General features: G+C 44.7%; 2 protein-coding genes across 2 annotated transcripts in view; one reads left to right on the top strand and one right to left on the bottom strand.

Annotated features, from left to right (window-relative positions):
- Positions 1-7,514, top strand: part of arfgef1 (ADP-ribosylation factor guanine nucleotide-exchange factor 1 (brefeldin A-inhibited)) — a 56,592-nt gene extending 49,078 nt beyond the window's left edge. Inside the window, 12 exon segments of the mRNA XM_071528191.1 lie at positions 554-570; positions 572-693; positions 1,457-1,529; positions 1,831-1,903; positions 1,906-1,974; positions 2,127-2,155; positions 2,157-2,267; positions 2,420-2,591; positions 2,769-2,792; positions 2,795-2,906; positions 5,409-5,526; positions 6,108-7,514. Of these exon segments, the coding sequence (XP_071384292.1) occupies positions 554-570; positions 572-693; positions 1,457-1,529; positions 1,831-1,903; positions 1,906-1,974; positions 2,127-2,155; positions 2,157-2,267; positions 2,420-2,591; positions 2,769-2,792; positions 2,795-2,906; positions 5,409-5,526; positions 6,108-6,329 (1,142 nt within the window). The 3' untranslated portion in view covers positions 6,330-7,514.
- Positions 7,515-8,055: 541 nt separating this feature from the next.
- LOC139651310 (centrosome and spindle pole-associated protein 1) lies at positions 8,056-21,284 on the bottom strand. The gene is made up of 28 exons (XM_071528183.1): positions 21,263-21,284; positions 21,078-21,181; positions 20,809-20,889; positions 20,099-20,200; positions 19,540-19,937; positions 19,323-19,415; positions 18,640-18,731; positions 18,400-18,496; positions 18,028-18,085; positions 17,187-17,536; positions 16,940-17,064; positions 16,226-16,310; positions 15,850-15,961; positions 14,998-15,145; positions 14,728-14,874; positions 14,458-14,528; positions 14,110-14,256; positions 13,850-13,987; positions 13,646-13,750; positions 13,459-13,525; positions 13,161-13,287; positions 11,986-12,125; positions 10,211-10,348; positions 10,075-10,109; positions 9,878-9,941; positions 9,170-9,273; positions 8,805-8,967; positions 8,056-8,267 (listed from the first exon to the last, which is right to left on the bottom strand). Exons 1-28 carry the CDS (start codon positions 21,282-21,284, stop codon positions 8,056-8,058), a joined length of 3,525 nt encoding a protein of 1,174 aa, XP_071384284.1.
- Between the last annotated feature and the right edge of the window lie 301 nt (positions 21,285-21,585).

Genomic DNA, 21,585 nt, shown 5'->3' with positions numbered 1-21,585 from the left:
GCTTCAAAGTGTTGTATTTGTGGGTAAAACTATAGACCAGATTGTCATCTGTCCATCAAATAGTTGTGGAAGAAAGGGGAAGTCATGTCGTTATTGTACGGGCTGGGAGGCCAAAACAATAACAGGCATTAAGACGGTTATTGTAATTAGCCACAACTGGGCTTGGCTGCGTGTCCGATAACAGAATTAGGAAGTCAACTTTTTTATGTGCAGCATCAGTAATCATCCATGACACTATAAATACATGTGGGTTAAGCAAATGATTGATACAAGTTTTCAGTGTTTTTAATCAGCGGTTTGTTTCATGGGTTTACTGGAAAATACATGGAAAAGTGAAAATCTCACCAGAGCTAGCAAAACTGTGTTGAAATTGGACCTTGACACATTATGTACTGATGCATCTTATCTTTTCATTTCATTAACTCACCCTTCCCTTCTCTCTCCCTCCTCCCTGCCCAACCCCCCCCCCTCCTCCTCCTCCTCTTCCACCACCACCTCCTCCTCCTCCTCCTCCTCTTTCTCCTCCTCTGTCTCTGTCTCTGTGCATCTGTAGATAATGAGCAGCTCGCCCCGTTCAGGCACCAACTGTCTGGAGAACGTAGTCATCCTCAACGGGGAGAAGTTCTCCCCGGAGACCTGGGACAAGACATGTAACTGCATGCTGGACATCTTCAAGACCACCATCCCACACGCGTAAGCTGATTTACCTCCACCTCTTGAAAGTCAGATACCAAAGCATGCATGTGTGGGTCTGAGTGTAAATTCAGTAGTGATTCTCATTGCAAACAGGGGGGTTAGTCGCTCATTGAAATTGTGAAGTGGAATTAGAGGAGAATATAATTTGGCAATGCATACTGTATGTAATTAAGTTTTTTAACATTTACTCATTTTAATAACAAACCAAGCTTGAAATTAAATGCTGTCCCAGTTAACAAAGACGGCAAATAAAAAAACATGGATGTGACAATAAAGTTTGTGAGGCGACATGTTTTTGAGGGATTATTTCGTGCCAGAGACTTCCATTTCTTCCTGTGGGTGTCAGCTGATTGACAGTAAGCAGAGCGTAACTTATGCATCCACTGATATGAAAACACTCAACAGGAGCACAATGAAATAACAATAAAACAGAGACTTTGACAAAACCAAATAATAAGGCTTCATGTTTACTGTGATGGATTATCTAGCTCTGTGGAAGTTGTTTTTCACACTGTACAAGAACAATTGGCCTCTTCTAAATTTAAGAAAACAAACCCTGATGTCTCCAACTATGCTGACTGTGTGCAGACAAACCAGGAATAATGGAAAGGAGAGGGGAACCTAGATGATTGGCACAAGCTTAAAAAAACACCCTTGTTATAATATCCCTCTCTAACTTTCACTGTTGGTAGAACTTGAGGTCCTCATTACTTGAGTACTTGTTTGTGAATTATTGACTCAGCACTTTTCTGTTTCTCAGGCTGTTAACATGGAGACCAGCAGGAGCAGAGGGAGAACACATGACCGCACAGAACCTGTCAGACAAACAGCTGGTAAGAAACGACAGCTTTTCCTATTTCTCCTGAGAATGAATTGCTATTTGTTTTGCTCCTTGCAGACGATTTGGGCCATTTCTTTTGTTTATTTACATATTGTCTTTGTACATACTTGTTAAATTTTATTACTCATCTTCACTTCCAGGAAAGGAATTATTTGTTTTGCTCCTCGCATCCAATTTTGGCCGTTGCTTTTGCTGACTTCATATACTTTTTTGTGTTTGCATAATTTTGCATATTTTGTGTACGCTGACATGCAGTAACTCCACTCACTGTGCTCTCAGGACTCCATTTCCAGAAGTCAGTGGACATCCAGTCCCGCTCCGAGGACCAGCATTCCATCAGCAGCGCGGATAGGGTTGCCATGGAGAGCCTCGGCAGAGTCAGTACAGTGCAGCCTCAGGCATGTGTGAGGACGGCCCCAGGAACAGGACCCCAACCAGTTAGTCCTTCCTCTCTACTCAAATGTTCAAACTTGCTCTGAGATGTCTCTTTTCTGTCTTATGGGTTTACTGTGTCTGTGTGTGAGTGTGGATGCATGGGCTTATATTTTCTTGTCTGTGTGCTTATGCCTGTATATTTTATGTTCCGCAGAAGTGCAGGAGCAGCGCTTATTTGCGGCCTTTGCTGATAAAGTGCGTTGTGCAGCTGGAGCTGATCCAGACTATCGACAACATTGTCTTTTTCCCCGCCACCAGTAAGAAGGAGGACGCTGAGAACTTTGCTGCTGCCCAGGTACAGGATCTGTGGTTCAGTGGCTTACTGACCTAATCATTAATCTACCCTTTTATCAGAATGCTTGTCAATCATACTTACGATTGAGACATTTAAGATGGTGCCTCTTCTTCAAGTCTTATAATATGTCATGTCTTTTTTCCTCACTGAAGCGGGACGCCCTGTATGCAGCTGACGTCCCTGTGGAGACCCAGGACCAGGGCATGTATCGCTACCTGACCTCCGAACAGCTCTTCAAGCTGCTGGACTGTCTGCTGGAGTCGCACCGCTTCGCCAAGGCTTTCAACTCCAACAACGAGCAAAGGACCTTACTATGGAAGGCAGGTGGGTGACAGACAGATGCACTCGCTGGCTGACAAACTGTTTTGGGGCTGAAACACAGAGTGCTACTGGGCACTTTTTGGGTGGGAACTCTCTGTGTGTAGACGGGTTTCTATGGTGTGTAAAATGGCTTCAACTGTGTGTGTGTGTGTGTGTGTGGCTATTCTTTTTTCTTTCAAGGTTTCAAAGGAAAGTCGAAGCCCAACCTTTGAAGCAGGAGACCGGCAGCCTGGCATGCGGCCCTGCGCATCCTGTTCGTATGTACACCGACGAGAGCCCCAGGAGGCCTGGGAGGAGGTTCCAGAGACGACTGCTCAAGTAAGGAACCCAACACTCACTCACCTCAGCCCTGTGGTGTATGACACATTCATATCTAGGGATGGGACGATGTCCTTATCTCACGATACGATACGATATGATACGATACGAATACGATACGATACGATACGCGATATGGGGTTCACGATTTGATACAACCACGATACGATGTGAAAAATACAAGTTCAGTGACAACAAAGTCTGGCCTGGGCAGAATTATGTTTATTTCTGAGCCACAAATCTTTCTAGCGATGGCATTGTCTTGCTAGAATGTAAACAACAATTGAAAAATGTCATTACCAAGTGCAAATAATCTAATTTGGATGGAGAGCTTGTGAAATTGTGACAGGAAAAACCATCTCGTTTGTGATTACTACAGGAGAATAAAATGTAGCTAATCTCACGATTCATTTTTCTGCACACGATACGTATTGTTACAAATTTGTATTGCAATACAATATATCGTCCCATCCCTATTTATATCCCATTGATTGGAAAAACATCACGGCTACATCTCATGATCCTTCCAAGTAGTCAATGGATGTGAGAGTGACACCCACTCAACTGGCCACATCTGGTACTTAAGACTTTTAAATAGGTGCAACGCTCTCGTGATATTGTTCTAACACTCATTATCAGCAGTTAACCTCCTCTCTCCTCGTTTAGAAATAACTGTAGCTCACAGATGGACATATTTTACAGAAACCACCCCATTAGCGAGCAAAGCAGTATAGACTCCCTAAACGAGCTGAACTACTGCTCTTTCTAGTGTTGTCTATTGTTGCTCTGCTCATTTTCATCCCACTAATGAGGCTCTCTGCATTTCCTCACAACCCCTCATCATCATTTTACCGCGCACTCCGCTCCTGCTCAACACATGTTTAGTGACAGTCTGAACGGGAGAATTATCTGTGCATATGCCTGAGAACGTGCTCTCAATTTGGGAGAATTCGGGAACTAATTGTTGCTTTTGTTGTCGTTGGGCCGCGATGCAAACACAATGAATTAATTCAGAACTCGGAGGAGAGAGGCTGTGCGTTTATAAAAACGCACCGGCATCCTTCTGCCAACACTCTGCCTGCATAAACTGCTCTAGTTGTTTTCATTAGGGCAGAAAAGGGCCGTTGGACGCCTACTGTGGGGCTGCAGGTGTGTGTGTGTGTGTGTGTGTGTGTGTGTGTGTACGCACACATGCATTTCTGAGTGAAGGACAGCATCATCAATCAGACCGGCCATGACATAGCTGTCTGCGAGAGTCACACACACACACACACACACACACAGACACACACACACACACAATCACTGGCTCCAACCAGGGAACAAAGAAGTCACACTCCCTCCACGCAGAAACATCAATAGGCACCTCAGAGGAAGGAGAAATCAAAAGGCTTTGGCCCTGAGAGAGAGAGGGAATGAGACAGAAATGTTTTGATGTCGTTATCTGCAGTCAGTTACTCATGGCAAAGGAAGAGCGTATGGCCGGGCGCACGGCTTGACAGTTATCTGAAATGGATGCCGCGTGCGCAGATCCAAAGGAATCACTACACTGGCGTTTCATTACCGAGTCAACACGGCTGTCATCGCCTCGTCTTTATTAGCTGCCTCACAATGGGCGTCACCTTGTCTCCTCCAGCCTCACCCTCGTATTGATGATGAAATCAAGATAAAGCAGAATCATCGCATGCCTCTCTGACTCGCATTCGTTATCAGAGGGGAGATGAGCAAGGAGAGACGAGGAGGGGGTGTGACTCAGACGTCCTAACTTACAGAGACGCTACTGTAGGCGCTGCTGTGTGTCTTCATGACTGTGTTTTCTTTCTCTCGCTCACACACACACACCTCACGCTGCTGTCTCTGACCTCCAGCTACAACTGATGTCTTCTTAAGCACACATTCATTCCTAAATTACCCACACTCACCCTCTCTTACCAGAGGCCATGTGCAGCAGACGTGCAAGTTTGATTACTGTAGTGTGCTAAGCAGATTTGGGAGGCGCTTAGGTCATGGAGAATGGAGTGCAAGGGAGCTGTGAAGGAGGGAGGGAGGGAGGAGGGATGAATGGCTAGCAGATGGCGCTGATGTCACTGGAGGGCCTTGAGTGTCAGGGAAGCGAGGTCAGAGGTCGTGTCAGTTCTCCTCAAACTTAAACTGTGTAGAAAAAAACGTCTAATTAAGTGTATTCATAATGGCCTCAGTCAGTGGTTTTAATTAGCAATTAATGAGCGAAAATAATCTTCATTATCCCCATCTTTGCAAGTTCTCAAGTGATAAGCAAGGCAGAGAAGAAGGTGCTTTCTCTCCGCGTTAGATATGACATGGCTCTAACAGGCTGTTATGTTGTCAATTTGAAGTTTTTGTTCCATAGTTTGCAGGAAGAACAGTCTAATTTTTTATCCAGGTAGCATTTTTGTCTTTTCACTGTTTGTTCTTTAAATGTTTTTATATGTATTGTTGAAGCATCTCTCTCTCTCTCTCTCTCTCTCTGTCTGTCTCCTGCAGTGTGTGCAGTGAGGCTGTAGCGTACTTCTTGGCTCTGACCTCAGAGAGCCACAGAGAGGCCTGGACCAACCTGCTGCTGCTCTTCCTCACCAAGGTGCTGAAGATCAGCGATGAAAGGGTAAGGAGCTAAAACACTTATGATGCCTATCCTGACTACTGTGGTATGCACGCAGGTGTGTACGCACACTCTTCAACAATGAAAGAGCATTTATATACTGATTATTACATTAAGGGCTTAGAGCAAAAAGGGCATTTTCCGAATTTTATAGCAGAGCAAAAAGATAAATTGAAATGATTGCATATGACTTTAAGATAGGAATCAGAGATTAAGATTCAGAAAATTGCTATGCTGCAAAAATCTATTAAGTGCAGTTACGCCCTGCTTGAACCAAATTTAATGGAGTGTTTTCACTTGAGCCCCTTTATTTTAATTTTGTTTATGATCTTGAATGTGTTCTTTTGGCCATCAGATAGAAAGAGCTTTCCAATGATAATTAATGCTCATTTTTGGCCAGTATGTCACTGACGCTCATTCCGCACCAAACCCATGTGTTAGCTTTTCTAAATGCTCAAAAGCTCAACTCTGTTCCATGTAACAACAAGACTTTTTTCTCTCTTTCTCTCTCTCTCTCTCTCTCTCTCTCTCTCTCTCTCTCTCTTGCTTTCTTTCTCTCTCCCTTATTTTCTTTGCACCTCCAGTTCAAGGCTCATGCCTCCAGGTACTACCCTCTGCTGTGTGAGATCATGCAGTTTGACCTGATCCCTGAGCTGCGGGCCGTCTTAAGGAAGTTTTACCTGCGCATCGGCCTGGTGTTCCAGATCGCACAGCTGCCCGAGCCCGAGCCAGACCCTCAGGCAGCGCCTGTGGCGCAGGAGACGGATACGGAGGTTGGGGAGGAGGCCGGGGAGGAGGCCCAGTGATGGTGCAGCACAGGCAGGCCGGCACACCGAGCTGCACCGGGGTCACAGATCTCCACCTCAGTTTTGAGGCCATATACGTATCGCCTCAGAATGCCCTGTTGACGGTACAGGGCCCTGCGAGCGGTTTACGCCGAACACTTGACCTACATGGCTGATTATCAATCGGCTGCCCGCCTCCCCGACACCCAAGGCACCCCAAACCCCCTCACAACACACACACATGGACATGCGTACACACACACACAACCCACACAGAGTACTTGATATCACACAAAAAGTGATGCCTTGTACAAGATGTAACGATGCCTCCACTGGATAATACTACTGATTAGCAACAACTGACAATTACCCATATCTCTGATTTGCTCAGAAGGAATATACTTCAAAAAAACGCGTGCTTCTTACTGTATATTTAAAAGTAAAGAATGAATGGTTTCAACATCACGCAAAATGACATATTCAGTAACTATGAAATGTGGCATTTGTCACACAATGATAATAATGATCTTTCTATCTGCACCGCAGATGGCTAACATTAGTATTGATAGCCTCTTGGATGAAACTAGTTGTACAGATCTGCCGCTATGTAATATAATCTTATAACACTAGATTTCATTTATTTTTGTTTATTTTTTCCCCCTCTGGATTTGCTGCACTTGATCTTTTTTGAATGCACTGGAGATTTTACTTTTGTGATAATTTATTTGACTGTACCATCTCCTGCAGATTGTCCTATATAAGATTTGTAATTGAACAAGACAGTGGAAAGTGAAGGGTTAAATTATTCCATTTTATATGTTCTTAGGTTTTTAACTGAGATAGATGATAACCGGGCTCCTGAAACTGGAAGAAAAGAGAGCAACCTGATACTAGCTGCTTTTGAGTCACTGGTCTGTTTTCATGTTTGAACTTAGTTTTCACTCTTGTGTACAAAATCAAAAATTAATAATATATTTCATTTTTTCTTTGGTTTGGGGAAAAGTTATATGTATAGAGAAAATGAATAATGTTAGCTGTGCTTTAAAGTGTATGGATGGGATGCATTCCTGCTCATGGATGTAGAAAACAAAATGTATATGATACAGCAATGTAAAGTTTTCTATGTTGCAAAAAAGATTATGTACAACTTTCTGTACAATACATCATCTGGCATTCTAATCAGGTTCTAGGTCAATAAAGTTTTTGAACTTGGTTGATTTGAAATGCTGAATCATTGGTTTAAGTCGTTTAGCTGCAAGTTGTCAATTTTTGAACATTAATGACCAGCCTGGACAACATTGGAAATATTACAAATTTTAATTGTAAAATAATCTCTCCAGTATATAATACATGTATAAAATGTTTATGGTACATTCATAGCTGTGCATTTTGCCATACAGTATCTTCCATGGGCTAAATCTAACAGGCAGGCTCTGGTCTTCAACCAGCTTTCCAAGAATAAGTGAATACTATAAAAGCTCACAATTTACACACTGGAAAGTGATTCAAACGATACACAGCAAGAACAATGGGATTCAAATGGTGAACAGAAAAATACAGCTCTCCATTTTTTAAATCAACAATCATCAGTCTTTCATCTGGGAGAATAGGTTGACTGCAAATCTTGGTCAGAGCGAAAGGAAGCTCCACTCCCTCCAAGTATCTTCACAATAAACTGATGGGAAGAAAAGGAAGGATTGCAAGGAACTAGCCTTGCTCAGTGCAATTTCCCATCAGTGGAGACCAGCTATGGAAGCTGTATCAGGTTATGAGTAAGCCATGGTGGAGCATCCATCCCGCTGCTCGGCCTCTCTTTACAGCCTGGACGTCTTACAGCGTCCGACGTGCCAGGCCGCAGCCAGGGCTCCGTGGCAACGGTCTCCACGGAGACACGCCTCTCCAGGGCACAGGGGGTGGAGCGCAGAGACCAGACGTCCACTTCATCACCAGACAGTCCCTCTGCAGAGGACAGAGGCTCATCTGTCACACATGCTTCTTTAGGCAATCAGAGAAATCAAAGAATGGTTAGGATTGTAGACTTCGGTATATCCTGTTACAAGGTTATCAGTTTTGTAATTTAGAGCCAGAATATAGGGAGTTGTTCTATAACAACCTGTTAAAATAAAGTTACATCTGTCCTTTCTGTTAAGTAGGTGGCGAAGCTTTGGGATGAGACAAGAGCCTGTGTGGGAGAGACTTGGAGAAAAGCCAAAGACGTGTTGCTTAAGAAGCCAACATGAATATTATGTTGCATGAACTGTATTTTAATTGATGTACATTTATTCGTGAAAGGAGCGCTCTGGTCAAACTTTCCAGACTTCCCCACCCACTGAAGGGAAATGAGACGGATAAAGGGACGTGAATGGGAATCGAGTGCTGCTCACCTCTCCACTCTCCAACACTCGCCCCCGCTTGCCACATATATTGTTTCGCTTTTTTTAGCATTGGGCTTGACTCCTTCTAGTAAACATAGGAATGTTAATCGTGTCCTCTGACCTGATCTGCAGTTGTGGTCACCATTAAGATGGTCCGGTCTCCTGGTGCGGGGCTGGTTGAGGGCCCTGACCTTCGCCTCTACATGCAGACCGCTCCCTGACTCCAGGGACTGGGCATCTGGCTGGACCCCATGCTCCCTCTGACCCGTGGGAACGACCAGTTCCTGGACGACATAACAAGCGATCAGAGGGAAAGGATGTGATACGGTAATACTCTACTGTTGCAGTGTCAAATGACAAAACTAAAGGACTTGAGTAATATAGTATTGAAAGCCACTGGATAGGAATACCGCTCTAGTATTAAAAGTGACAGATCATTTTGACCCAAGGTAAAGGAAAGAATCCCTATGCTAATAAGCACCATACATCATGGTCCTCTCTCCTCCGCGGGGCTGTCCTCCTCCTTTTGTCCTCCGCTGAGACCTGAGGTTTATGGGCCGGCTCTCGGGATGCATCACCGCTGTAGAAATCTAACAAAAGTCCAACAAGCCGCTCGTCAGTACACACCCATACAGCTGGACCAGAGATTAGGGACTTGAAAGTTCATTCACGTGCCAACACACTCCCGCTGTTCATTCAGCTCAGATGTGTGTAATGTGAAAATGGGTTTCATCTAGGAATTGGTCCACTCAGCATAAATTGCTAATGGAATGAGGCGGATTGAAAAGCTTTTAACAGTTTCCCTACCGCCCCCCCCCCCCCCCCCCCCACTCCCCACGCCTGGCACTCCGCTATCGCCACCCTGCAGCTGGCATGGGCTCCTTTCACCCAGCGCCGGCACCAGCTGTGAGAGGGAGAGGTGGCTTGGCGTGTGCCACAGTTAGCCTGGTACACAGACAAAGAGCACGCCATGCCCTTCCCTTGGTTGACTATTCTATTGTAGTATTGTGAGGGTGCATGTAGTCCGAATTCCCAAACCATGTCACCTTCATGGAAAACACCTAGAGCCCTATGTACAGAAAAATCCCAAGGTGCCTTGTGTCCCCCACTGATGTAAACACACTGTCTTCATACCTGTGTGGAGAAACCAAATAAAAGAGTCTATAAGAACAGGCTATGTTTAGCCAGGCTTACCAATAAAGGCACTGTCAGACATCAATACAGAGTCTCCCTGGCTGTTGAGGGCAGGTTTGTTCCTCTGGGAGAAGAAACAAACACAGGCAGGCACCAATAAAACATCTCAGGTTGAGAAGAGCAAGCCGGGCTAGATTTATTTATCCAGCTGGTCAGAAGGAAAATGTACAACAGGAATGTGATGACAAACCACTCACAGGACGATGATGGCTCAGTTGCTGGTTCAAGGAGTCTGTGGAGAAAGACAGAGCAGAGTTCAAGAGCACAACAAAGAGACAAGGGGAGGAATGTGTGTGTGTGTGTGTGTGTGTTTGTGTGAGTTGGATCACTGACTGTGCTCTTCCCCCCTCTTCATGTTCCTGATTGTGCGTTGCTGCTCCCGGAGCAGAGCCTGTTGCTGGATGTCCAGACTTTGTGCATCACCGGGGGGGTCGGGGTACACATGAAGCACCTCTTCACGGGATGCCGAGTCTGACACACACACACACACACACACACACACACACATACAAAGGCAGAAAGAGAGCGTTAAGTCCCTGCTTCAAGTATTATTCCCCTCCCCATGCTACAGATGCCAGCCGGTGGAGTTCAGGTCGTGTTCTTCCACTGATGCAGCAATAACGGTTGCATTAGCAGTATAGGCAGACACACATTAGCCTATCACAGTGGATTTCCTCAGCTGTTGCATATCACTCAGTGCCCACAGTAATGAACAAAAAAATGCAAGGTAAAGCCAGGAAGCACAGACCAGCTGTAGAGATTAAAAGAGACAACCAACAGTATCCATATATGATGGGATATAGCCTACATCTAATTGCTCCCCTCCTTACTTTCTCAGCAGCCTCTCCCTCCACTCCCAGCCTGAAACAGCAGCTTGGCCGTGACTCAGCAGCTCCCCAGCCTGGCTGCACTGGAGCCTGATAGCCTGATCTGATGCAGTCTTTAGGTGCAACGGTGACACCGGAATTATCCATAATTGAATATGTGGCAGTTTGATTAGTGGTTTGGTCAGTTTTTCATGAACTACTTGTATGAGGGAATATTGAAAACCTGTCCTAGTCCTGCAAGATTCCACATAGCATGGAAAGGGGTTGACACCTAGGCAAAGGAGGCCAGGACTGAGTTTCTGAGCTGCTGATGTCCATATGTACTGGAGGTAATTCAAGGAGCCAATTCAGAAGTATACAGCATGCATCCAGTCATTAATTTAGCACAAACACAAACCTGTATCCTGTATCTGTGTACAAACACAGCCTCTTGCCTTTAAATGTACTATATTGTTGTTAAAATAGGCTTCTGTTTTTTCCATTTTTTCCTATTTTGTTGGTTTTGGAAGTTGCGGGTCTGAGTGTTCTCCAGACCCTTGCATTAAGTCAGTCTGGGAAGCCAGCCAAAGCCATTTCCTTGGTCGCTTGCATTACATTCTCTGTTTACAGTGCCAAACTGCCTGTCACTGATGGACGCCTCCCATGACCTCATGAGATTAAGGTTACAGTGTGGCTAGAGGGAGACAGAGGACTGATGAGGCTCTGGGAAAGCTAAACCATCTGGCTGTGCCCGGCTGGCTCCAGACTGCACTGTTCCTGTTCCCTCGTCCTTATGTCTACATCATAACCAAGGCAATTACAAGAGGATTCCTCAACGACTTCCTCAACGTTGGAAAAATGGGTTTGTTGAGAGAAGATGAGCAAAGTAAACAACGCCAAATTGATTTTGGCGTTGTTTGAGAAAAGGGGATTAATCATACTGGAATGATTGTTCAGTTCATCACTGCTATATGGGTGATAAGTGAGGGGAATTACACTTTGATATTATATTTTCAATACTATAATGTCTACATAAGTCCCTGAGTAGTCGATCACCAACATTGATTGCCCTGGTAATCTAGTGATGTCACTTGCTAACTTGGTGTCTGAACACCGTACTGCTAATGATTGCGATTATAATGAAGCAAATTTACTATTTTACAATTAGCAATGAGAAGAGCAGGGAAAAAAGCCAGAAAAGCTGCGTTTAATTAACATGGTGAAGGTATAGTAAGTAACTAAAAATGTTGCTTTGAGAGAACGGAAGTTTCATGTATAATCAATCAAAGTGCGTGCCATTACCCCTGTATTTGAGCTGGTTGAACTCCCTGATGTTCTGCATGTTGATGCGTGCAGCACCAGACTGGGCTCTGCTGGTCGACACCCGGGCCGCCCGCTGCTGCGCCAAGTCAAAGGCATCCATTTTGGGTCGTCCTCTGTGCCTGGGCATTAGGAGGAAAACCCCACATGAAAGTGGCCAACTAATAACACGTCCAGATGCTTCACTGAACCTGTGCCAATAACACACCATCCTGAATGCTTTCCCGCTGAGCGCAGCAGTGACCGCAGCATACAATTACACTTGTCATGCTTGTGCTTGTCCCCTGGTTAGTCGGGAGGGCGTTTCAGCAGGAATGAAGAGTGTATTGTTAGAGGCTAGTGCTGAATCACAGGGAAGCCATAACACCTGGCCTGTGGACGTTAAATGCTTCCCAGTGCTTTTATGAGGCCTAAAGCATGGAGTTTGTAAGCAGCTTATACTGTAACCTCAGGAAAACCCTGAAACTGGCACTGGTTCAAAGGCATTTCCCCAGTGATTTGTAGTTAACTCATTTGAATATAAGCGGAGTCTTTGCACGTATGTTTTCAAGCTTGTAATACATTCCAATTATTGTTTAGGAATTTCACAACATAGATTACACATTACAACATAGACATAATAAGTCTGTATGGATGGCAGGTTTGCCTCGTGGTTAGAGAGGCAAGCATGCGCCCTGCTGAAGTGCCCTTGAGCAAGACACTGAATCTGTACTGGATCCAGGGCCGCTGCTCTGGAGCTGACCCTGCTGAGCTCCCTGGGAGGGTGAAATTGGAGAGAAAATTTCCCTGCGGGGATCAATTAAGTCTTACATTGTTGCATTACTGAAGCTAGAGTCCCTGAAACAAATCAGAACAGAGATCAGAAGATAGTCAAGTTGACCTGGGTCATATTCATTAGCCCAGAACAGAAGAAAGTCTCCTCAAATCAGAATTCCCATTTAACTAGACTGAGGCAGTTTTGTGTCTTCACACTAATGAACAAGATCTATTAGGTGAATTGTGACCTGTAGAGGTAGAGCGCCTCTAATAGCATAATAACATCTAAGTGGCTTGTTCTTTAGCCTGGAAGAATATAATAAAACCCTCTTTATTCTTGGCACATCAGCTATGTCTAAGCACAGTCTCCCTGCTGTTAAGGGGGGGTGTGTCTGTACTACCTGCCGGGAGGAGGGGTATCTGTCTCCTCTCGAGCCGTCTGGCCCAGCTGACCCTCCAGTTGTCTCTGCTCTTTCTGCAGATACCTACGAAGGGCTGACAGCTCGCTGATCACTTTCTGCTGATCCTCTGGTGGAAGCCGAGGGAGAGGGAGAGGGAGAGAGAGAATTGTATATGATAGACTGCAAAGGGTGCCATAAATGTTTTATTGGCAACTCATGACTTATGCGCAACCAGCCGTTTGACATTTTTTTGTTTGTTGTGTTTTTTGACAGTGCAGAGCAGTCGAGGTAAACTCACCTTTGGCTCGGAGCTGGTTTCTTCTGGCGGGTACAGGTGGGGAGTGCGGTGCTGACACAGAGCGCTCCTGGGTTGAGAGGTAGCATGGGAATTGTGGGCATTATTCATTTTGGATTTAGTCTGTCATAGCAACCTTGATGTGATAATATTTGCGTCCATTGCCTTCCCGTGTCGTACAGTGACTTACAGACGCAGTCCTAGAGGAGAGCAGGCTCACAACAGTGGAAGGTCTGGAGGCCCGGCGGCTCCCCGGCTTCTTCTGCAAGGTTGGGACGGGAGGAGACGGCTCTCTCTGCACCTTCATGGAGAGAGTCACGGTCCTTAGCAAATAACTTCAATAAAACGGCAAGCTGCCATTGCCTCCCCAGGCTTACAGTACCTCATTACTCACCTGCGCCTGCCTCTGCTCTCTCTCCGTTCCATTCTCCAGTACCTTTTTCTGGCTCTCCTGTTCCTCCCTCACCCTTCTTTCCTCCTCCCCGCGATGCTCAGCACGTTGACGGTTCAACCTTTGATTCTCCAGCCTATGCTGCAGAGAAAGTAAAGCAGAACATCTTTTGCTATCAGTGACAAGCCTGGTGGGGAGAGACTTCCTAACTGTAAGGGAGGAATGATGGAGTGTTCTGCTTATCAAAGCAATGAACTCCTCACCTCAATCTCCTCCTGTTTCTTCTTTTGCTCCTTCTCGTATTCCTGCTGCATGCGAGCCCTCTGCTCCGCCAGCCTCTTCTCTTCCCTCTCCTCCTCCATCCTGACACGCTCCCTCTCCTCTACCTGCTTTCGCCTCTTTTCCTCCATCTGTTTGGAACAACAAACACCAGTCAACAATGCTTGCTTCTTCAGAGTGCTCAGAAACACCATGGTGGTGATACCAAATAAACACCATGGAGATTTGATTTTTTTTTTTTAAAAGAACACACACAATAAATCCCTTGCCTATAGTATCATAGCACAGATCAGTTTCCTTTGTGGATTTGAGGACTGAGGCCCAGAACCAACCTGTAGTTTCAGAAAGTCTTTATAACTGTCCTGCTGGCGGAGCTGCTGTGGACTGGGCCGATCAGTGAAACCTGCGAAGATGAATGAGAAGGAGTGAGACAGGAAGTCTACTATCAATAAAGAAAAGAAACAATACACACACAGAATACATAAAACACAATACATTCTCACACAAATATACAGTACATGCACGGTGAAAAGCATCAGAGGGAAGGATGCTTTAAGTCTGCTTTGGCACACGATGACCAAAGCAGAAACAGTGACCACTACCTGATACTTGATGGGGGTAGGAAGCCCTGTCCTCAGCTCCAGGAGTGGGGCCATTCCTCGCCATAAAGCCCTGTGCCTCTCTCCTATCCCTGGACTCAGGATTCATATACGCCTCCTCATTGGTCCTGTGCATTTGATTCAGGTCACCTGAAGGCATGGATTCATTTTAAGTAACTAGAAACATATTTTAAGTAAATGCACCAAGAAAACTGACTGAAACGGAAAGACGACATGAATGTATCTAAGGTTTCATGGTTAAAGCCAACTTACTAATGAGGTTGCCTCCCTTGTCTTTAATTGGAGCGCCTCCCCCGCTTCTCCCCCAGGGGTTGTACGCCACCATCTCAGCCTCGATCTTGGCATCGTATCGCTCCTTCTCTTCTCTCTCTCTTCTTTTACGCTCCTCACTGTCTTTGATCTGGACACAAGGAAGATGGGGAAGTTTCGAACTTCGAGGCACTTTCCTAAACCGACTGTTTCTTCAAATGGAGCATTTTGACTGAATCACCATAGCAAAAGCAGATGAATAATTAGTCATGCATTAATATTTAGTTATTCCAAACTGCAGCTACTACTTGTAATGAACTGGGGGATGCATGTCTGTCTTTGTTTTCTAGTCTTGCTACAGTATATTACTTTATCCTTGGGGAAATGCTGACTCCACTCTCATCTGGTCTCTTCCTGTCAAAATATTGAGGTCTGTCACTGATTTGAGTCATTGTCTGTAGTTCCTCTGGCATCAGCATGGAGCAAGCAGTCTGACACAACTATCATTAGCATGTCAATGAGTTGTTGCCTCCCTAAAACCCTCACTGCACTTCCCCAAACCTCTGAAAACAGCCTTGTCTTTTATTTCACAGTTAATACAATGTCAGCATCATGGTGGCAGTTGACCATTTAATAATACAACTAAGAGCTAACATAACTGGAAGGCAGGCTTTTTGCAATGTCACAAATGAGGGCAAAGTATTACTAACAGATCTCTCCATCACACACAGTCCAAACCACATTGGGAGGGAAACTGAAGCTTCTTCCAGGCCAGAAGCTGCTATCGCTGATTCATGAAGTCTAGCTGTCTATATGTAAGTGTGGTGTTCCACTCCTGCACATCTGGTGACATACCTGTTGTCTAAGTGCTTCTTGGTAACTCGGTCCTCTCTCTCCGGTCTGCTTGGGCCTCTCTCCAGGAAGCACTCCAACAGCCAGGGGAGATGCTCCGTGCTGACCACTGGCTCTAGAAGCAGACAGACACTGTAACAAACGATGAGGCATGTGTACAGGAGGTAATGACAGACTTGCAGTTAGTTTGCTGTGAATGCCCTCTGCTGGCAGACAGAAAAAAAAGGAAACGCTAAACGGCTACTAATGTACAAGCTGACACACACTGCAAATTGGTTGTCATTGTAAAGGATGAGAGTGGGAAATCTGTGATTTTGAAATGAGCTTTAATGAGATTTTTCTCTTGCAAAAAGGTCAAGGTGGTGGGATGGACACTGACCCAGTATGGTCAATGGGTCTGGGAGGAGCTGCTCCTTGAGGCAGGTTGAAGATCCCAGACTGCTGCCCTCCTCCAGATGGACCATCTAATGGAGATGATAAGAAGCACTTCATTAAATACACAGACATTTGACAAACACTTTCATGTGCCAGCTTTTTTAACATTCAAATTACAGTGAGCTAAGACCAAGACTCAGACCGAGGCAGAAATTTGGCAGCAAAATAAAAATGGAAAGAAAATAAATGTGACCAAATGGTCGAGTTGGATGGAGTGAGATCCATCTGGATCTGTTGAACTCATATCCAATAAGCTGTATATCCCCTTAGCAGTAAAATCAGTGCTGTGGTAAAATGAGATGTATGAATTGCTATGCCAAGTCCTCTTGGCCATTGATCTGGTGATATAGTGGCTTGATAATAAATGGTAATAGGTCTCTATGGAGACGTCTGGGGGTTTATTTAAGGCACTGTGGATTACTCCCATCTGAACATGAAGTCGCCAGATACTACAAAGTCGATCTGAGCGCACTAAAACACCAGACAGCCGCCATGACTATGACAAATTTGTGTCATTTAAATAAAACCTCCAGTCATAACAAACAGCGCAGAAACTTGTTATGGCCCACATTCTTTCATGCCCAAACCATTATTTCTGTCTTAAAAAGAACATTTTAGTAAAAATGTAATATGGCTAAATATGGGTGTAATACTATACTCTGATAGTAGGGCAGGTTAGGATCTAATGGATTTCTTGCTCCATAGTAGTAGTAGGCCGGATCATATGGAGTCTTGTATGTATCTGTCAGAGCGGGAGGCATTGGAGGAGGAATGCCAGCACGTCTGAAAAAAAAAGAACACAAATCACACATACATGCACAACCCTTCTATAAAATAAGAAACTACTATGTATTAAAAGACAAATTATTATTCACATATAGGAACAGAAAGCAACAGTGAGCTACCTTGGGGCGGCCATCTCTCCTAGTGTGTTTGAGAGGTTCCTGTGGTAGTCCTCATTAAATAAGGACAGCGAGGGAACCCCGGGTACTGCTCCCATCCCTAACCCAGGCCCAGTGTGTCCTGCCAGCTGACTGAGAGCTGTGCTGTGGTCCAGGGTCGGAGAGGGGAAGGTCACCTGGGGCTTCCCTGGGCAGCCTCTCTCCTCTGTGCCCAGCGTGGGTTTGTCGTCCCTAGGCCTTAGATTTGGGTCGTTTCCCAAGGCGTCCACGCCTATTCCCGGCCTGTAGGGGACGTCCCGTCTCCAGCCCTCATACTGCCGATTTACTGCCCCAAACTGCTTAATGCGGTCAGGCTGGAAGAAGTGATGCATCAGGCAAGGGAGATACAACAAAGGAAATAGAGCAAAAATAAAAAATATGAAAACCTCAAGGCAAGATGCTACTCAAGCAGGTACCTTGTGCAATCACATCAACAGAATATCAATATTATCAACTATGACAGCAATCATGCAAAAATAATTTGTGTCAAATGTGAAAAGTGCCAATTGTTGAGAGATTTCTACAAGACTTGCCAAGTTTTTATGAAATGTTAAGGCTTGTATGAAAATATTGGAAACACACTTGTCAGAGAGATTAAATAGAGCTAACAGAAAACCAAGCGTTTGAAAAACTTTTGATATCATCAAAGACAACAAATTTTACCTTCAGGCACTGCAATAAATGCAAGAGTAGACATGGATGACTAGTAATGAATGAATGACAGTATGATGGGACTTTTAAAGAAGCATACAATATCATTAAAGACATCACAGATTAATTTATCTGCTTTTCAATTATCCTGTACCTTCTTCTCAGGGTCGATGGCTCCAGTGGCAGCAACCCTCAGCTCAAGTTCCTTCTCCCTGAAAAAAAAAATTAAAAAATCTTCTTTAAAATCACCAGCTTCTACCCCTCAAAACATAGCAGCATGGCAGCACTGTAAAGCAGCTTATAAGATACAGTGTATTGTGTCCTTCACAAAAGAGGAGCATGCCATGCCTGAAAAATGGATTAGCAAATCAGGGAAGGTAAGAGAGTGAGATGAGGAGTAAAGAAAGTATACAGGCTAGTTCAGACTTCTAAGAAGCATCCCACCTCTTGTATGTTGTTGACCCATGGTGATGTGTCATCTGAGACAAATTTAACAAAAATGTTGATACTGTAAATAAATACTCACTTCGTCCTGTTTCTCTGCTGCTCAGCCATTTGCTCCAGCAGCTCCTGCCTGTAGCGTTCTTTCCTCATCTGAGAGGCCGCATTCCCTTCCACTGCTCCTGCACGACAACAGAGAGCCATACACACATAAATTCACATCACCTGTGATGCTGAAAAGGTTTTTCAAGTAATAAATTGCATCAATAATTCCACATGGTTCCAATAGGTGTCTGAAAATGTATGAAATAAGAATGGTTCCTACCGATTATGAGTCCAGTGGCAAACTCGGCTTTATCCTTGTTGGCGGCAGATCTAGATCTCTCAGCGGTCCTCATGCTGTCTGGCATTTGCAGACTATTGCACACAGACAGAGTTAAAGACACACCAACAGACTCAGCCAATCAATGACAGCATATGAAGCTAACAGCCTAACAATCAATCCCCCTTTGAGCCACACCCAACCACCACCTCACATCACACAGTTTGCCTGCAGAGCTTTCTACCCACTGACCCAGAAACAGGGAGCGAAGCCTCATTCTCCAATCAATCCAGCTCCTCTGATGGAGCAGTGGTGAATAATTGTCTGCCTGGCACCGGCCCAAGGCTCACCCTCAATCAGAGCAAATAGCCCGCCACGTAAACAGCTTATTGACAGCCGCTCAACTTGCAGGCAAACAAATGGCATAAACCGGAAATAATCAAATGCAACAGGATGTAAAAGAAGTGCTGAAGGGCAATAAATGATATGGCTGCAATTATCAAGAATTCTGCTCATTAATTCAATCAATGAGGAGAAGATTTACGTGTCTTCCCAGTCTACTGAAGGAAGTGCCTCTCCAGCTCTCCATGTAAATACTGTTGCTATCTAGGATCATTCTGTTTAAACATACTACTCTCATTGCTTTAATAATAGTCGGCCAGTACATGGGAATTGGTCTTGCTGACTGTGACTTCCGAATCCAGTCGCTGTTGTTCTGATCATGAACACCAGGGGCTTCCACCTCCTTCGTGTCCTGAGGAGCTCTGCCCTGGAGAGCTCTGAGACACAGAGAGACAGGTGACACAGAGACAATATATCATTACCAAAACAAACTTTCAACCTGTGGTAACTGATGAAAACAGACTGCAGAGAGGTGGTTATCAAAAAATACAAAAAGCACACCTGTCAGCTGTACGTTGCTGGGCTCCCCTCCACCCTCTCTCTGTGTCCTCGGGCTCTCGTCTGTGTCTGTCTCTCCTCCTGCGACTAAACTCCAGCTCCTCCTCCTCGTCTGTGTTGAGCTCCTCCTCTGACCGATATTCCACTCCGTGTCCCTTGAGCCTCCTGGCCCTTCTCTCCCAAAGCTCCAGGGGCTCCTTCGGTCTTTGGAGGTGCCAGCGCCTTCGCCCCCGAGGGCCCTGACCCTGAGTCCCTGTCCTTGTTCCAGCCCAGTCTGCCTCAGTCACGGTGCCAGCGTCCCTCCTGGACGAAGGGCGCTCCCTGTGAGTAGGATGTACGTTTGGCTGGGCGTTGAGGATGGGCAGGGGAGGAGGTGGAGAAGAAGCATCTGAGGCCTGAACCTGTACATGATGAGGGAGAAAATGTGGAGACAACTGAATGAAAAGTGTGAAACTTTTTTTAATTTTGAAAATTTAAGATGTTTTACCACAGCATATGAGATCAGGCACTTTACTCCTCTATCTACTTCTATCTGTACTTGTTTATTGTTTATTCTCCTTACCTGGGAGGTGATGGGAGGTGTTTCCCTCTTTAACCATCTGATTCGAGGTTGCTCCTTGAGGAAGAGGTTGTATTCCTTATTTCTCTCATCTCTCAGTTTTTCCTGGTGACAGAAAACAAATTCATGTCATGCCTCTGGAGCATTCTCATGGCTCAGCCAGCTTGGGCACCTATCATGTGTTCATGAGATCACATGTCATCCCCTCTTTATTTCCCATCTTTCCTTTAATTCTCCACTGAATACTATTTAATAAAGCAGAAATATCTTTTAAAAAATTAAGAAAAAGTCTCAGCTCTTACAATTTGAGAAAACATGACATTAAACTGAATACGCAAAACCAACTACACAGCATATCCTCTGAATACAAGACACCTTACTGTACCTTTCATGTATCATGTTTTCATCTCCATTCACAATAACTGCTTAAACCCATTGAGATTTCTTACGCCTTAATAACATTCGGTAAGCTCCAACAAGTCCACAGGTGCAAATCTAAAGGAAAGCAGTTGCCGTGGGACACAATACACTGTACAATCAACATGTCATATCTGCTTAAGCTAAGGCACTGCAGTAAATCAACTCCACTAGTGTTGTCGTGAGCAAGTCAAGTCATGCCAGGGGAAAACGTCCCACGTTGATGACCATGGAGAGTTATCTGTTTACTGTTATGTCACATGCAGGTACACATGCACAGAGACACACACACACACCTTAGCAGATCTCCTCTCGCCAATGGGTAGTGAAAGATTTTGTGGCTGTGGACGAGGCTCACCAGCTTTCAGATCCTTTTTCTGGAGGAAGAATATGAAAAAAGCAGGTCAGGGCTTTAAGCAGGCAAAAAGCAACAGGGATGTGACTGAGTGAAACCATGCATTGTTTTAATTAACACTTAATTTTCAAATCAAAAATATATAAATTAAAAAGCATATCCTAAAATATAAACAAGATAGTAATCCCCCATATGATTACATAATCAGACCTTGGAAACATAATGTTTGTAATCCAAACGAAGCTCCTGTTGAAGTTTCTGCTTCTTCTTTTCGTATTCTGCTCCCAGTAGCAAACTTAAGCCAAAATCATCACCTGAAAAAATACACAATATCTCATACTATACTCAAAGACTGTAACCTGTGTAGCCTACTATCATAGAAACTTGCACAATACCTTTGTCAGGATTAGGGGTCATTCCTTGTGTTGATGCTGAAGGTGCACCCGCAGCGTTATTTCTATCACCAGCCCTTGACTATAGAGGACATTCACACGTGATATTACTTTGATTAATTAAATGAATTATTTGCGTCTTTAATAAACGACTAGGCTAAGTGGTGATCATCAAAGCAAGAATATTTCACAAACCTTGATGTCCATGCTCTCTCTTTGGCTGCTTTTATTTTATGTTCCTCGAAAAACTTCCCATCTTCGTCCATTTAATGTACACCTACTAAGGTAATCACTGAATCTAGAAATAATGGCTAATGTGAAATAGG

Source organism: Centroberyx affinis, unplaced genomic scaffold (genome assembly GCF_046629955.1).
Source record: "Centroberyx affinis isolate AG114_WGS23_722 - 3 ecotype Tasmania unplaced genomic scaffold, CSIRO-AGI_Caff_v1 ptg001632l_1, whole genome shotgun sequence".
NCBI lineage: Eukaryota > Metazoa > Chordata > Actinopteri > Beryciformes > Berycidae > Centroberyx > Centroberyx affinis.
The sequence above is the reverse complement of the archived record's forward strand: the minus strand, read 5'-3'. Positions and strand labels throughout refer to the sequence as shown.

Coding starts and splice junctions, on each gene's coding strand:
- LOC139651310 (XM_071528183.1), bottom strand. CDS start 21,284: ATGACCCCTAATCCTGACAAAG. Junction 15,962..16,225: donor AGACCCATTGACCATACTGG/GTCAGTGTCCAT, acceptor GTCTGCTTCTAG/AGCCAGTGGTCAGCACGGAG. Junction 13,988..14,109: donor AGAAACAGGAGGAGATTGAG/GTGAGGAGTTCA, acceptor CTTTCTCTGCAG/CATAGGCTGGAGAATCAAAG.